The sequence below is a fragment of the Colobus angolensis genome, unplaced genomic scaffold (genome assembly GCF_000951035.1).
Source record: "Colobus angolensis palliatus isolate OR3802 unplaced genomic scaffold, Cang.pa_1.0 Scaffold86, whole genome shotgun sequence".
In the NCBI taxonomy this organism is placed as follows: Eukaryota; Metazoa; Chordata; class Mammalia; order Primates; family Cercopithecidae; genus Colobus; species Colobus angolensis.
Window position 1 is genome coordinate 4,021,764 of NW_012122487.1, and position 17,177 is coordinate 4,038,940.

The window sequence follows — 17,177 nt, forward strand, 5'->3', positions numbered from 1 at the left end:
AGTAGTGGCTGCCACGTTGTCAAGATCAAAACCATGCCACATGGGGGAGGGGTGGGGCAAGGATGAATGAAAATACCAGGAAATTTCATATCATCTTAAAGATGGCTTTTTCTTTATTGGCTGTTTACTTGGTTGCTGTAGAACTTGGGCTGTTTTCCAGAACACTTATAAGGTTAGTTCAGCCAGTTTCTAGTTGTTTTTTTGATGCTTCCTAATTTGCCCTTTTGCTAATGTCCCTTGACTACACTGGGAATTCTTGAAGGAGTAATGTGTCCCTGGAAGCACTTATTTCCTCTATTCTCATTTGTAACTAAACCTATTGCTGGTTTGATTTCAGTGCCTACTTTTACACTAAAACTGCCATTCACAGAGTTACCAGTGACTGCCTATCAGTCAAGTTCGAATATGTACTGTATGAACAAAATAAGGCCAATGTTTGTTTTGTATTTTGTTTATTCTGTTGGATGTATTTTTATACCATTGACTTCCTTCCTTCTTAAAAAAGCTCCTCCACTGGTCTCTGTGAATTTTCCCACTCATTAGGTTAATCTTTTTTCCTCTTCTTCCCCCAGGTTAGTGTTGTTTTCCCCAGGGTTCTGTCCTGTGCCTTTTCTTAATCTGATCCTTTCCCTCTCTATGGGTGATAACATCTATGATTCTTAGCCACCACTTGTATACTAATGACTTTCAAACTGATAGTGTTTAGCACAGTTCTCTTTTAAGTCCCAGACCTATATGTGCAACTACTTAATGAGCATCTGTACTTAGATATCTCGTACTAAACATGTCCCAAACAATTCCATATAGCACTAATCCACCCTCTTTTTTCCGCATTCCTGTCTAGTTATTCAATTCAGAACCTCCAGTAAAATTTTGACTTCCTTCCTTTCTCTCATCCCTGATATCCAATGGATCATGGAAGCCATGTGAATCACACTTATAAAGAGAAATGGATTCCTCTCTAATACCTTCATTCTGACCACCAAAATTGCTCACCTAGATTAGGTTTCTCTTTCTGTAGTCCTTTCACTTGCAAATTTGATCACTGTACTGCAGACAGCACACCTTTTTTTTTTTTTTTTTAAAAAAAGGTTTTTGCTCTGTCACCCAGGCTGGAGTAGTGAAAGTGGTGTGATCACAGCTAATTGCAGCTTCAACCTCTCAAGTGATCCTTCTGCCTCAGCCTCCTGAGTAGCTGAGATTACCAGCATGAGCCATTGTGCCTGGCCAGACAGTAATCTTAAAAGTCTGATTGTGCCACTCCTTCTTAAAAATCTTTGTAGTTGCACTTACAATAAAATCCAAATTCTTTGTACAGCATGCAAGACCCTTTTATGATCTTGCACGTGCTTTCCAGGCCACATTTCTATTTCTATTCTGCCACCTCATTCTCCTGCAAACATTGTAGGCTGCTTTTCCCTTCATTTCTTCACACATGCTTATATGGGACACATTCCCCTCCCAAGACAGGTGTCCCATAAATGTATGTTGGATTAAAAGAAGTATTACATGAAGCCAGATTGTTGGAGCTAAGAAGGTGGTCTTAGTTTTACTTGGACCAAAATCGGCATGGTTTTCTTATACAAATGTTTTTCCTTCTGCCTACCTTCATGAAGTCTAACACTGTTCCAAAAGGAATTTTTTGTTAGAAACTATCATCACTTTCATTCTCACAGGAGTGGAGTGTGGATGTTTGAGAAGCATCTACAGTTTGAAGCACAATATCAGCAATATTACCAGCAGAGACACATCAACAGGATTGTGATATGAAGCATTTGTCTGCAATCTGTAATGCCTTAAGCCTTGCTACTCTTTCAAGTGAAGCCCTTGGTCTAGGAGCACTGATGCTACCAGAAGTTTTGAGAAATTCAGCATCCCAAGTTCTACCTAAGACATACCATATTAGAATTTGCATCTTTAATAAGATTCCCAGGTGATTCACATTAAAGCTTGAAACATACTGTCCCGGAGGGTTGCAGAAAAGAGGAGGAGGGGGTGAATTTTTTTGAGGGGAAGGAATGGAGAAGAGGAGAAAGACATATGTATTTTTCTTTCTGTTAGGAAACAATCACTGGTGCACCATATGTCCCCCCTTGAGTGACCTTGATGACACAGTGCAGAAACATCTCTCATGTGCAGCCAGATCTGTTTGCTATTGTAATTTTATGAACTACCAATAAGCCTCAAGGGTCTGGAAGCAGAGCTGTCTTGAGAGGTATGTGAGCTATGAGAAGTGGGCTTTTCCAGGTAAGAGAAAGATGATATTCCCCCAGGCAAGGGGAGCTCATGCCTCTTTGATTATGAAGCATATACATTATGTCACTGGAAATAAGGAAGGGTTAGTAGAAGCTCCAGAAAGGAGTCTCCAGTTAGGCATGTTAATTGGCTAGCATTGAGCAGTAGCCTCAACTTACCTGGGACACAAATGGCTTATGAGTTGGAACGTGAACTCTGTGGCCAAAAACATTTGATTTTCGTTAAAGATGGCCACAGTGGGTTAACTTAATAGAAAGTCGCAAGTGATTGTTTTCCAAAGGACACACCTGAGGTGGGAGTGGAGGACATAAATGTAATAATATATAGATGGTCAATTAGAAGATGTTTTGAGCTGCTAACTGCCTAAAAACATTCAATCACATTGGTTCATAGAATTACACAAAGAATTAAAAGCCTGCTGCTCTGGGGGTGTCTCAGCTGGACAACCAACAAAAGCTATGCCTGGCCAATCAGAATGTGAAAGGAGGCGGTGGCAGTGATAACATTTCACTTCCTACTGTGGCAGCGTCCACTCCTTTAGATTTAGCTTTCAAATAACAACGTCTCTGGCTCCTCACCTGGCCCCAGCTGGAGAAGGCCCACTCCACACACAGCTGCTGGTTACAGGCCTGGGTGTCCACAGGCCGCTTGGCAACCTGGGTGCACATGTCATTGGACACAGGGGTGGAAATCCCAGAGGCTTTCAGCTTTTGACAGGTCACCCTGCGGGTCTGGACACCTCCCCCACAGCTCCGGGTACAGGCAGACCAGGAGGTCACCATCCACCTGGGGAGAGGAAGAAATGTCAGGAGAGCCCTAAAGGGACAAGCCCTGGGGAAAAGAGATCCCCTCCCCACCCCACATCCCTGCTCTTGCCACTAATTTGGGGCCAGTACCCTTTTCACAGTATATACTTGGAAAGATAGGCTGAAAAATGACTCCTCCAAAAGATATCCATGTCAAATCCCTGGTGCCTGTGAATGTTACCTTATGTGGCAAGGTTCTTTGCAGATGTAATTATGGATTTAAGATAAGATTATCTTGGATTATCTGGCTGGGCCCTATATGCCTGCCATAACAAGTGTTCTTACAGAGAAAGGCAGAGGGAGATTACATACAGAGAAGAGGAGGAGACAATGTGACCATAAAGGCTGAAGGTGGAGTGATATGACCACAAGCCAAGGAACACCTGGGACCACCAGAAGCGGATTCTCTCCTAGAACCTTTGGAGGTGATATGACCCTCCGGATACCTTGATCGTGGACTTCTGGCCTTCAAAATCGTAAGAGAATCAATTTGTTGTTTTTTAACTGCAGTGTTGGTACTTCCTAAAGGAGATCCAAGGTTCTAGGGAAGTCAGATCCAAATTTGTGTCACCTCCTGACACAGAAAGTAACCTGGGCCTCACCGAAGTCAAAGTTTTGTCTGGTGGTGCTCAGCGTACTTCCTGCCACACATTTTGGTCAATGCCTCAGAAACAGGTAAAGTTCCTCCCATCTCTTGGTGTTATAGTCTTATACCTCTCAGAGGGCTGCATACGTGGTAGAGATAGTTGTTCTCTGAATGTTAGGTTCCAAAAGTGAGACTGTGACAAATGGACTTTTCTCACAAAGCCATCCTGTAAAATGGGAATACTCTGAAATCCTTGGTCCATATACAAACATGCAGGGATTCTCATTGCATGTGTGTGCCCCGTAATAATTCTCAAAGAGATGGAGACAGCTTGGGGAAATTGCAAGACTTGTTGCTCATGTAATCTAGAACAAAAAAAATCCCACTCTTTGAGAAAATTTATCTAACAAAATGGTTAAAGCAGCTACCTGGGTCACAGCAGGGTTACCCAGTTGTATCTTAAAGAGACAACCAGGGCAACACTTGTTCATGTGCAAAGAAGGATACTAAGTGTTCAAAACATCTGGCAGGCGAAGTGAACCTATGGCTACGTCCTAGCCAAGCGGCGCCACGTCTGGCTTTGAGGAGAGGCATGTAGCAGGGAAGGGGAGCAAATTCCTCCTAAATCTGGATCTGTGACTTATTTAGTTTTGTGGCCACTTCCCTGTTCTTTTGCCTTGTAGAGGGATGACTGCATGCAGATTTCCACCCCACAGGAGCAGAGCCACTTAGGAAGCAGGCAAGAGGTGTTTAAAAACTCCTGGGGGCATTGAAATCCAAGAAAACACAGCCATTATTATTTCATTTGCAGAAGTAAATTAAGCTGATTGACTCTGACCATCACCAAATCAAGTCAAAAAGTTCTTGGCACGTCAAAGATCTCTTCTTCATTTTGCATAGCTTGGCAAGGGCAGTTTTCCAGCCTCATATCCCTGGTGAATGTCAGGTCTGCATTTCAATCAACTTTTATTTCCAAATATACGTTTCAGCAATTTTTCAGGAGCTGGGGTGGGGGGTTTGAGAATGGAAAGGGCCGGGGTATGTTACAGTTCAGGAAGGGTATAAAAGGACATTAATCATTCCTGTGGAAACCTTCCCGTCAGCAAGTCAAACTGCTGATATTAGTGAGCATGTTTCATATTTCATTGAGTCTCTCCTGGTTTCAGCTGCTCCTTATGACTCAGCTGGCAAAACAGAAAGCAGTTGCCTAAGTATTGGATGAAAGTCCTACAGCTAGGTAGTAAAGGGGCATTTGAGGGTTGAGTGCAGAGCCAAGTCCCCCCAGGCTCTGAGCAGCACACCAGTGCCAACTCCAAGCCCATCTATTATCCACTTAACTACTGCTGAGGACAGAGGATGGGGTGCACAGGGGGACTCATAGCCTCTTGAAGCATGAGGAAGATGGCAGAGGCTTTGGGTGTCATGCTGGGCCACACAAGGAACCCAAATGCTGAGCATGAGGCTACTATCGGAAACAAAGATTTATTTCAACTTTAGTGAGATGCAAGCCTTTGTAGAAAAGAGGAAGATAAGATTTCCCCAACTAAACTGGAGTACTGATTAGCACCGGTGCTTAAGGTTAGACTTGGAGGGCGGGCGGAGCCCAGTAATCATTGTTTCCTCAGCCCTTCAGTTGAAAAGACATTGCTTTCTACAAACAACTCAGAGTCAGCTGATTACTGTATGATGGGTGGGGGAGTCTGTGGCTTGCTAGGGCCTGGGATGCTCTTGCTCCCTGAACAGACCCTGTCAGGCACTTGAGCTGAGGGGGTGGCGTAGTCTGAGGATATTTTCAGCACGGGGGAGAGGCCTGACATCTCTCCCTGCACAGTGCTACTCAAGGGCTGGCCGTTGACCTCGCTAAAAGTGAGGGCCCATCCTAGGGTGGGGAGGTCTGAGCCAGTGTCTGCCGCACTCACCGAGAAGGGCAGTCTCTCCGGTTGCACGCAATGGGCTGCACTGCAGGGCGAACCTTCCCTGCGCAGTGGGCAGGGTTGACCTCCGTGCTGTTCAGCAGGCACCTCAAGCGGGGCTGCTGAACCCCCCGGTTACCACAGGAGGCTGAGCAGGTTGCCAATCTGTCCACAGACCACCAGTAATCTGTCATGGGAGGAGGAGCAGAGTAGAAAAGAATATAGCATAATTGCCCACACTCTGAATTCCTTCTGAGCAGGGCAGGGAGAGGGTGGAAGGGGTGGATTTGTGGCCTGAAGGAGAGGAGCTAATATAAATGAGGCCCCGCTCCTTGATGGGCACCATTCTGGAACTATTTGGGGAAGTCACGTGGTCTCTAGGGGCCTCAGCCATGAAATGAGTACAGTGACCCTCACCTTACCAAGTTACTATGGGGACAGGAAATAATGAAAGTAAAGTAGCTCAGTGCCTGACATACAAAGCGTACTTAATTAAGGTCATAGGTCATCTTATTTTTAAAGATATTTGCTACAGTCCTTTTCTTTCCTCATTGGTTCACCAGAAAGTGATTTTGTTTTCTACAAAGATATATAAATATAATAAATACTTAACCATCACAGTACAGATTCGAGCTGGACTTTGCAAATGTTACCCAAAAAAGCCTATACAGAGAGTGCTTATTTACATGAGACAATGATGTCAGTAAGAAAGCCAGTTGCTTTGGGGGTCTGGGACTCACTGATAGGAAAGCTGTTAAAAATAAATATGAGGTGGTAAATTTTGAGTGCCTATTTGCAAAGTTGTGTATTACAGTCTTGCAAATAGGCCCTGGTTTCTGGTTTTCAGCAGAGACTAGCTGGCTGGCAAGAAAATGGAACATTTGTTTTCCTGTTTGAAAAGCCAAATGGTGAAGGAGGATATTTAGGAAGAAAACTTACCTGCTTAGAAAGATTTCCCTTTCTCCATCTTTTTGTGCCATATTGGCACAAAACTCTGTCCCTTCCCATTGCATCCTTCATTTTGGAATATATCACACATAGGCCACAGGTTGAACTAGCCTATGGAAAACTCCAAAGCCTCACACAGTTTCTTTTTTTTTTTTTTTTGAGACGGAGTCTCGCTCTGCCGCCCGGGCTGGAGTGCAGTGGCCGGATCTCAGCTCACTGCAAGCTCCGCCTCCTGGGTTCCCGCCATTCTCCTGCCTCAGCCTCCCGAGTAGCTGGGACTACAGGCACCCACCACCTCGCCCGGCTAGTTTTTTGTATTTTTTTAGTAGAGACGGGGTTTCACCATGTTAGCCAGGATGGTCTCGATCTCCTGACCTCGTGATCCGCCCGTCTCGGCCTCCCAAAGTGCTGGGATTACAGGCTTGAGCCACCGCACCCGGCTGCCTCACACAGTTTCTATAAAAAGGCCACTTTTCCCTCTTTCCCACTGATTTGGCCTCATATACAACTCTTTCTTGGTGCAGTGAAGGCCAGGCCCCGGCCCAAAGGCTTTCTGACCTGCCTGTTTTCCTGGAAGGTTAATGCATGAGCCATGTGGGCTTCCCAGTCTGTTCTTTGCCAGGGCCAAAGGAAAGGTGCCTGGAAAGCCCTCAGCTTATGACCAAAGCTGAAGACTCTTCAGGATGATCAGCAGGCACTGGCACCAGGCCTGTCTCTCTAGGCAGTAACCAAACAGGCTACTCTGTGTATGTGAGATCTGTACTAGTTAAATCAGCATAAAGGAATCACATCTGACTTTGATATATAGTGGTGTTTCCGTGGTCCTGAGCAACAGCAACATTATAAGCAGAAGGGCCGATTTATGAAGGCAGCATTGGCTTTTCCAGGTTCTGCTGGGAGGGGCATGATGGCTGTTCTGAAGAGCCATGTTGACAGAAGTAGGGTCTCACTGTATGGAAACATGGCGCAGCTTCGGTTTTCATGCCCTGGGTACCACTGAAGATCAGAAATCACTTTGTTTTACTAGATAGTTAGATTCCCAAATGGGCTTTCTTGTTCAAGAAATCAGTCCAGTTTGCAAAGCCTGCAGGGTTTCTTACCTTGGATCACTAAAGATGCCTTCTGCATGAGTACCCCTGCCTCATTCTGAGCAAGGCAGCTGAATTCCCCTTGAGATCCACCGCTAAGGTTTGCAACTTGAAGGATCTGTCCAGCTGCCAAGATGTGATGTGTCAGTCCTGTGGCAGTGACAATTGGCTGACCACCATGAAACCAGGTGATATTAGGGACAGGGTGACCTTTGATGGGGCAGCCTAGAAGGAGAGGAAAAGAAGAAAGCCTTAGTAAAGCCATAAGGAACACATTCCCGATGCACTGGTTTACTGTCTTTGTGGCTTTAGAAACTGTACACACAATGTGGCCTTGTCCATGGCATTTTTAGTGTATTTGCCATTCCTGAGTGAACAGGAGATGTTTTTATTCTCTGAATTTCTAGGAGGGTGACTATAATTCATTCAATTAAATAAAATTATTGGATAACAAAAGTACCTATTTCTGTTTGTCCCTATACTAACTTTAAAATAATGATACAGTTAATCTTCATTCCTTGAACAGTTTTTTCAAGATAAGTAGTTCTTATAGTGATTTTTTTTTCTGACAGATTCCTTCTTCAAATACAATATGTTGGGAAAAAAATACCATACTATATAGTAATAGTTAAGAAACAAACCTGAATTGGTAAAAGTATCATATTCCCTCATTTTACTTGTTATGTGATTTTTCCAGTCAAAATTTTTTTTCATCAGAGACTAGGAAAACAATTTTAAACCTGGATATTTTTTCTGCATAAGGCTTTGTCTTATGAAGGCTTTTGCAAAGCCTGCACTGGACAGGTACAATATTATACATATCTACATGAGGCATCAAACATATTTTGATATAATAAACTCAGATACCATCATGTCTACCCAAGACTTTGTAGTGTAGAATCAGTAAGATAAACAGTTTGCAGTTGTGAGAGAAATTCCTGGAAGGACAGGGTATTTGCTGTGTTCGCTCTTGTGCCCCAGCAACTTACCTTCCACAGAGAATTTATTTGGATATGTAAAACGCATTAAGTCACTGAAAATTAAAGAATCTGAAGATTTTTTTTCCCCTCAGTTTACTTAGAAAAATATCTGTTTGGTACCTACTGCTCTGGGGAGAGTTAAGATAATTAAGACTATCTTCCCTCTTCCAGGGAGATCCCAGCTGGTATAAGATTTTTAGAAAACACACTCAAAACTGCAGATGCAAGGCAGGAAATGATGAGATATGAGGCACAAAGATGGTACTATGGTCTGAGGGTGTGTGTACCCCCTAGATTCATATTGAATTCTAATCACCAAGGTGATGGTTTCAGAGGGTGGGGCCTTTGGGATGTGATTCCATCACATGGGCTCTGTCCTTACGAATGAGATTAGTGTCCTCATAAAAGAGGCCCTGGAGAGCTGCCTTGGCCCTTCCACCATGTGGGACACATTGAGAAGCTGCCATCTATGAAGCAGACAGCAAAGCCCTCACTTAATCTGCTGCTGCACTTTTCTGGGACTTGCCAGACTCTAGAACTGTAAAAAACAATTTTCTTTTGTTTATAAGCCACTAGTTTTTATGATATGTCTGTTACATCAGCCTGACTGGACTAAGACAGGTGGCTACCCTCTGTGGATGTGTGGGTGCCAGTGCATCTATAGAGAGAAGGGATTTTCTAATGTTTCATTTCTTTTTTGACAGGGTCTCGCTCTGTCACCCAAGCTGGAGTGTGGTGGTGCAATCTCAGCTCACAGCAACCTCTGCCTGCCAAGTAGCTAGGATTACAGGTGTGCACCACCATGCCCAGATAATTTCTCTCTCTCTCTCTCTGTGTGTATATATATATATACACACACACACACATACATATTTTTAAGTAGAGACGAGGTTTCACCATGTTGGCCAGACTGGTCTTGAACTCCTGGCCTCAAGGGATCTGCTCGCCTCAGCCTCCCAAAGTGCAAGGATTACAGATGTGAGCCACCACACCTGCTCTAATATTTCTTGTTTGTGAATCCAGGGATAGAACTGTTAAATTTTACACAAGATGGGGAATCCCTAGAAATCTTCTAGTTCACCACCAGAGGAAGAAACTGAGGCCTAGAGAGGTTAGGAGACCTTCCTGAGACTGTGCAGCAGGCCTTCTACCTGACTCCTGGACTGCGTTCTTTCCCCCATACCTGCTACTTGTTCAGCTGGGCACCTTGCCACCTCCTTTGTTTCTTTGCTCACTTACTTTTTTCCCCTTCATTTTTGTTTTTCCTGAGGTAGTGAGGTAGTAGTGAGAGGGTAGGAGCAGACTATTTGGAAGGGAGGGTTCTAAAAAGATAAACCTAAAAATGGACCCCTGGAAGCTCAGTATGGGATGTAGTATTATATGATCCAATTCTTCACTCCTTCATGTATCCGCTGACTCTACCATGCAACTTGACAGTGCCCTCCCATGAGAGAGCGGTTATACTTCCCCCTCCTGGCTTTGGCCATGTGAGTTATTTAGCTGACAAAAATGAGATACATGTTTTTCTTTTCTGATTGTTCATTGTTATTATAACAAGTCCACTCACAACAGCATCAGAAAGAAGAAAATACTTAGGAATAAACTTAACCAAGGAGGCTACCACGGTTCGGATGTTTGTCTCCTCCAAAACTCATGTTGAAATTTAATTTCCATTGTAACAGTATTAAGAGGTGATCAGGCCATGAGGGCTCTGTCCTCATGGGTTGGATTAATGTCATTATAAAAAGGTGAGTTCAGCCCTTATTTGTTTCTTTGCTCTTCCACCTTTTGCCATGTGAAGACAAAGCTTTCCTCCCTTTTGGAAGATGCAAAGGAAGACTGTGAGCCAATAAATTTCTGTTCATTATAAATTACCTAGTCTCAGGTATTCTGTTGTAGCGGCACAAAATGGACTGAGAGACAAAAATCTTGAACACTGAAAACCACAAAATATGGCTGAAAGAAATTAAAGAAGACATAAATTCATGGAAGGACATCTCATGTTTATGGATTAGGAGACTTAATACTGTTAGGATGTCAATACTACCCATAGTGATCTACCGATTCAACGCAATCCCTACCAAAATCCCAATGATATATTTTGCAAATAGAGAATCTCATGCTAAAGTTTGTATGGAATATCAAAAAACCCAGAATAACCAAACAACCTTGAAAAAGAAGAACAAAGAGGATTCATAGTTCCTGATTTCAAAACTTAATACAAAGTGATAGTAATCAAAGCAGTACTGTACTGGCATAAAGACAGACATAGAGACCAAAAGAACAGAATAGAGACTGGAAACGGACTTTTAAATATATGGTCAAAGACCATTCAATGGGGAAAGGATAGTCTTGCCAACAAATCGTTCTGGGAAACTGGATGTCCGTATGTGAACAAATGACTTACACTAAATATAAAAATTAACTCAAAGTGGATGAAAGACCTAAACCTCAGAGTGGAAAGTACAAAACTCTTACAAAAAAATCACAGGGGAAAACTTTAATGACACTGGGTTGGGCAGTGGTTTCTTAGATATGACACTAAAATATAGGCAACAAATGAAAAAAATAAAGTAGATTTCATCCAAATTTCAATCTTTTACACATCATAAGACACTATCAAGTGAGTGAAAAAGCAACTCACAGAATGAGAGAAAATATTTGCAAAGCACAGATCTGATAAGAAATTAATATGCAGAATATATAAAGAACTCTTAAAATTTGATAACTAACAAACCACCCAGTTTGGACAAATGCCCAGATAAGCAAAGGACTTGAGCAGACATTTCTCCAAAAGAGATACATGAATGGCCAATAAACACATGAAAAGATGCTCAATGAATCACTAGGAAAATGCAAATTAAACCCACCATGAGTTACCACTGCATACCCACCAGGATGGCTATTATTAAAAGAAACCCAAAATATAAATGTTTGCAAATATGTGGAAAAATTGGAAACCTTGTGCATTGTTAGTGGGAATATAACATGGAGCAGCCGTTGTGGGAAACAGTATAGTGGTCCCTAAAAAATTAAATAAAGGATTATCATATGCTCTGGCAATTCCACTTTAGGGTATATATTCAAAAGAATTGAAAGCAGGAACTTTAAAAGATATTTGTACACCTATGTTCATAGCGGCATTATTCATAATACCCAAAAGATTTAAACAACCCAAATATCCAACAATAGATGGGTAGATAAACAAAATGTGGTATATATGTATGATGGAATATTATACAGCCTTAAGGAATGACATTCTGACATACACTACAACATGGATGAGCCTTGAAAACATTATGCTAAGTGAAGGAAGTCAGATATAAAAGGACAGATGCTGTATGATTCCACTTATATGAGGTACCTAGAACAGCCAAATTCATAGAAACAGAAAGTGGAACAGTGGCTACCAGAGGCTGGGAGAAGGGAGGGAGGGGGAGTGCAGAGTTTTAGTTGATGAAAAAATTCTGGAGACAGTGGTGATAGCTGTACAACAAGGTAGATGTATGCAATGGCATCAAGCTGTGCACTTAAAGAGTTGAAATGGTAAATTTTATGTATCTCTTACCACAATAAAAAACTGAGGCAGAGATGCTAATGTAACAGTTCCAAACCTAGACCTCAAGAGATCTTGGGAGCTTTTGCTTGTGCTGTTGTGCCTTTGCCATTATATTAGAAAGTCATGCCAGGACTGGCCTGATGATCCCAAGAGGAAGACGAGAGAAATGCGGAGAAGGGTCAAGTCACACCAGCCAAACCCAGCTTAGATCAGCTGAATTAAGTAAGATCAGCAAGAACAATTGATTGTTGTTTTAAGTCACCAAGTTTGGGCTTTTTAAAATGCAGCATGTGTATGTGTGAGGTGATAACTAACTGATACATTTAGGGAGAGGTATCTTCCAGCTTTTCCACTTGGCCAGTGGATTGAAGGCCTGGAATAGGACAGAGCTGCTACTTGTGTACTGACCCAGCTCTTGCCTGACCTGTATCCTCTTTTTTTTTTTTTTGAGGCAGGATCTCATTTTGTTGCTCAGTTTGGAGTGCAATGGTGCAATCATAGCTCACTGCAATCTTGAACTCCTGGGCTCAAGTGATCCTCCCACCTCAGCCTCCCGAATAGCTAGGACTACAGGCATGTGCCACCACACACAGCTAATTAAGAATTTTTTTTTTAGTAGAGATGGAGTCTTGCTATGTTGCCCAGACTGGTTTTGAACTCCTGGCCTGAAGTGATCCTCCCTCCTCAGCTTCCTGAAGTGCTGGAATTACAGGTGTGAGCCACCTTGCCTGGCCTTGTGTCACCTTACTCAAGGTACTCAGGAGAATGAGCCTCTCCACAAGCACAAGGACCTGGTGGCATCTAGGCATCTACATGCCACGAGGTCCATAGTGGTGTCACCACACTCCTGTTCTGAAATGAGGGTAGAAATGACCTTGGGGAGAGAAATCAGTCCACTGGGGATCTCCTGGGATCACAGCACCTATACTCTCCAACCCCAAATGTAGCCTGGAGTAAAATGCTGGTTTCATTTTCCAATAAAAGCCAGGAAAACTATATGTGTATGAAGGCAAATATACTTTTAAAAGTGCAGCTAAAACAAACAAAGCTTTTTAGCCTGACTGAAATAGGCAAATGCGTGTCTCCCTATCACATCTACTTTGAAGGAAAAAAAAAAGGCCATATGCTATCAAGGTGCTGGCTCCATGAATCTTGTTTGGTCAGCCCTGGTGAGGCTGATGAGATTTAAGTTGATAAATACGAACCTTACTATTCCTAAGCACACAGAAGACATTTGGCCAAGGAATCTTTCATATTTTCTCCTAGTCCTCATTTTCCCAACTGCCTTAGGATTTTCTGAGAGAGTATTTAGGCAGAAAAAGGAGTGGTAGCAGCCCCTAGGTTGGTCTCTAGGGCTGAAGAAGTTACTTATCTGGGAGCCAGAAACCTTAGTCAGCTAAATAAGAGGAATATTTGCAGAAAAATTATATCCAAATTCCTCCCTCCTTCTTGGAATCAGAGGCCATAGTGAGTAGCCAGGAAACCTCTCTTGGCCCCTCTGAGCCTTGGGTCTTGGTCATGTTCCCAGGGCCTCCCAGCCTGCTGTTCCTCGTGCAGATGAGAATAGGGTAGAGATGTTTCCAAGGGCAGGCCTGCCATGGATGTGAGTTCTTGGAACTCAAGACCCAGCAGAAGAAGCAACTAAGAGGTCTTTGAGAGGCTACCTTCATAGTATAGGCATACCTCATTTTATTGTGCTTTGCTTTATTGCGCTTCATAGATCCTGCATTTGTTACAAATGGAAGGTTTGTGGCAACCCTGTGCTGAGCAAATCTATTGGTGTGATTTTCTAACAGCGTGTGCATACTTTATGTCTCTGTGTCAGATTTTCAAAACTTTTCATTATGATCTGTTATGGTTATCTGTGATCAGTGATCTTTGATGTTACTATTGTAGTTGTTTTGGGGTGCCATGAACCATGCTTATATAAAAAGATGAACTTAATTGATAAATGTCTGTATTCTGACTGCTCAACTACATGGCTGTTTGCCCATCTTGCTCCCTCTCCTGGGGCCGCCTTCCTATCCCCCGAGATGCAGCAATATTAAACTTAGGCTACTTAATAGCCCTACAGTGGCATCTAAGTGTTCAAGACAAAGAAAAAGTTGTATATCTTTCACTTTAAATCAGAAGCTAGAAATGATTAAGCTTAGTGGGGAAGGTATGTCAAAAGCCAAGACAGGTCTCTTGTGCCAAACAGCCAAGTTATGAATGCAAAGAGAAAGCTCTTGAAGAACATTAAAGAGCTACACCAGTGAACACAAAAAATTGATAAGAAGTAAAATAGTCTCATTGCTGATATGAAGAAAGTTTTAGTGGTCTGGCTAGAAGATCAAACCAGCTACAACATTCCCTTAAGCTAGTGCCTAATCCAGGGCAAGCCCTAGCTCTCTTCAATTCCATGAAGGCTGAGAGACGTGAGGAAGCTGCAGAGGAAAAGCTGGAAGCTAGCAGAGGTTGGTTCATAAGGTTTTAGGAAAGAAACAGTCTCTCTTACATAAAAGTACAAGTTAAAGCAGCAAGTGCTGATGTAGAAGCTGCAGCAAGTCATCCAGAAAATCTAGCTGAGATCGTTGATGGTGGCTATGTTAAACGCAAGAGGTTTTCAGTGTAGATGAAACCGTCTTCTATTGGAAGAAGAAGACATCTAGGACTTTGATAGCTAGAGAGAAGTCAATACTTGACTTCAAAGCTTCAAAGGTCAGGCTGACTCTCTTGTTAGGGGATAATGCAGCTGGTGACTTTAAGGTGAAGCCAATGGTCATCTCTAGTTCTAACAATCCTAGGTCCCTTAAGAATTACACTCCATCTAGTCTGCCTGTGCTCTATAAATGGAACACCAAAGCTTGGATGACAGCACATCTATTTATAGCATAGTTTAAAGAATATTTTAAGATCATTCTTTTGTTACCTACTGCTCAGACAAGAAGACTTCTTTCAAAATATCACTGGTTATTGACAACGCACCTGTCCGCCCAAGACCTCTGATGGAGGTGTACAAGGAGATTCTTACTTTCATTTCTGCAAACATAACATCCATTCTGCAGTCCATGGATCAAGGAGTAATTTCAACTTTTAAGTCTTACTCTTTAAGAAACACATTTCATAATGCTATAGCTGCCATGGATAGTAATTTCTCAAATGCATCTGGGAAAAGTAAATAGAAAATGTTCTGGAAAGGATTTATTCTAGATGCCATTGAGGACATTCATGATTCATGGGAGGAGGTCAAAATACCAACATGAACAGGAACTTGGAAGAGGCTGATTCCAACCCCCATGGATGACTTTGAGGGGTTCAAAACTTCAGTGTTGAGGAAGTCACTGCAGATGTGGTAGAAATAACAAGAGAACTAGAATGAGAAGTAAAGCCTGAAGATGTGATTGAATTGCTGCAATGTCATAATAAAACTTGAATGGATGAGCAAAGAAAGTAGTTTCTTGAGATGGAGTCTACTCTTGGTGAAGTTGCTGTGAACAGTGTTGAAATGATGACAAAGGATTTAGAATATTATATAAACTTAATAAAGCAGTGGCAAGGTTTGAGAGGATTGACACCAATTTTGAAAACAGTTCAACTGAGTAAAATGTTATCAAACAACATCACATGCTACAGAGGACTCCTTCGTGAGATGAATCAATCGATGCAGCAAACTTCATTGTTGTCTTTTTAAAAACTGCCAGAATCATTCCAATATTCAGCAGCCATCAATATGAAGGCAAGACCCTCCATGAGCAAAAGATTAGACTTGCTTAAGGCTAATTGTTAGCATTTTTTAGCAATAAAGTATTTTTAAATTAAGGTATGTATGTGTTTTCTTTTAGATGTATTGGTGTTGCATACTTAGTGGATTACAATGTAGTGTAAACATAACTTTTATATGCACTGGGAAACAAAAAATATTGTGTGACTCACTTTATTGCAGTATTTGCTTTATTGCAGTGGTCTGTAACTGAACCCAAAGTATCTTGAGGGTGTAACTGTAAAGCCACTGAAACTTATCAGGGCTAAGATCAGTTTTGTGGAAAATTTTTTTGAAAATAGTGGTTTTGTTACTGTGAAAGTTAGTTACACAGATTCATGACTCTGAAGGAGAACTCTGGGTTTCAATAGGGTTCTCTGGTCTCAGTTTTCTCATTTGTAAGTGAGAATATTTGATGATTTTAAAGGTTCATTTATGTTCCAATGAAATAACCTTTAAGGTGCTTTTAGGTTCCCAGATTTCTTAACATCATCTCAAACTCATTCTCACCCCTCTTCTTCTCTCTCCCCCAAAGCCAAGTGCCAGGGCAAAGTGGACCGATTTAAATCTACATTGCTTGGGTTGACATATAGTGAAACGGAACTAAGCCAATGAAGGGGCTCATGGAAAAAATGTTATATATAAGATTATTTAGGGTTTTCAATCTGGCAGTGCAGCTGGTTCCATTGTCAGTAGTTGGTCCTAGTTTGCAATTTGCTTTATCCCACACTTCAGAAGCTGCCTTATTGTGCCCTGTTAGAGATCCCAGCAGCAACTATCACCTCCCCTTCCCTGCAGAGCTCTGAGTCCAAGCTCCCTGTGGCCTCTCCTCCAAGCTTCTAATTCTAATAATCCTGAAGGAAAAAAATGGCAGATAGGAGACAGAACTAACTTGCAGCTTTCACTCAGATGTACAGAGCAGCATGTGAAGACTCACATTGTGAAGTTTTGCTCCAAGAACTACCACAGGAACATACCGGGAAAGGCCAGAGAATCCACAGACCCTTTCAAGGAAGCTGCTTGCCACTGCAGGTGCCATGAGACAGCCAGAAAACTGGGAGTGCCCAAAGTGTGAGAGGGTGAAAATCTGCCCCCAAATGCACATCCTCACTGGGGAACCTAGATCACAGAAGAAGGATTTGACTTTACCTGGAGCTGAGATTAATTTAGAGAGCTGAGAAAAATGTAGGGTTAGAAGAAGTAGTGAGAAGACCCCTGTTGGCTCTCAGTTCCTGGGGAAGCCATTTCTGACTTTGTCTTACAGGGGTCCTTGGAGAGGGCTGCCAGTGGAACTGGGGA

General features: G+C 42.4%; 1 protein-coding gene across 1 annotated transcript in view; it reads right to left on the minus strand.

Annotated features, from left to right (window-relative positions):
* ADAMTSL1 (ADAMTS-like 1) overlaps positions 1-17,177 on the minus strand; it is a 441,112-nt gene that overhangs the window by 14,006 nt on the left and 409,929 nt on the right. The window contains exons 24-26 of the mRNA XM_011930366.1: positions 7,610-7,822; positions 5,568-5,748; positions 2,835-3,042 (exon numbers count right to left, since the gene is read on the minus strand). Coding sequence (XP_011785756.1) covers positions 2,835-3,042; positions 5,568-5,748; positions 7,610-7,822 — 602 coding nt within the window. The remainder of the gene's footprint in view (positions 1-2,834; positions 3,043-5,567; positions 5,749-7,609; positions 7,823-17,177) is intronic.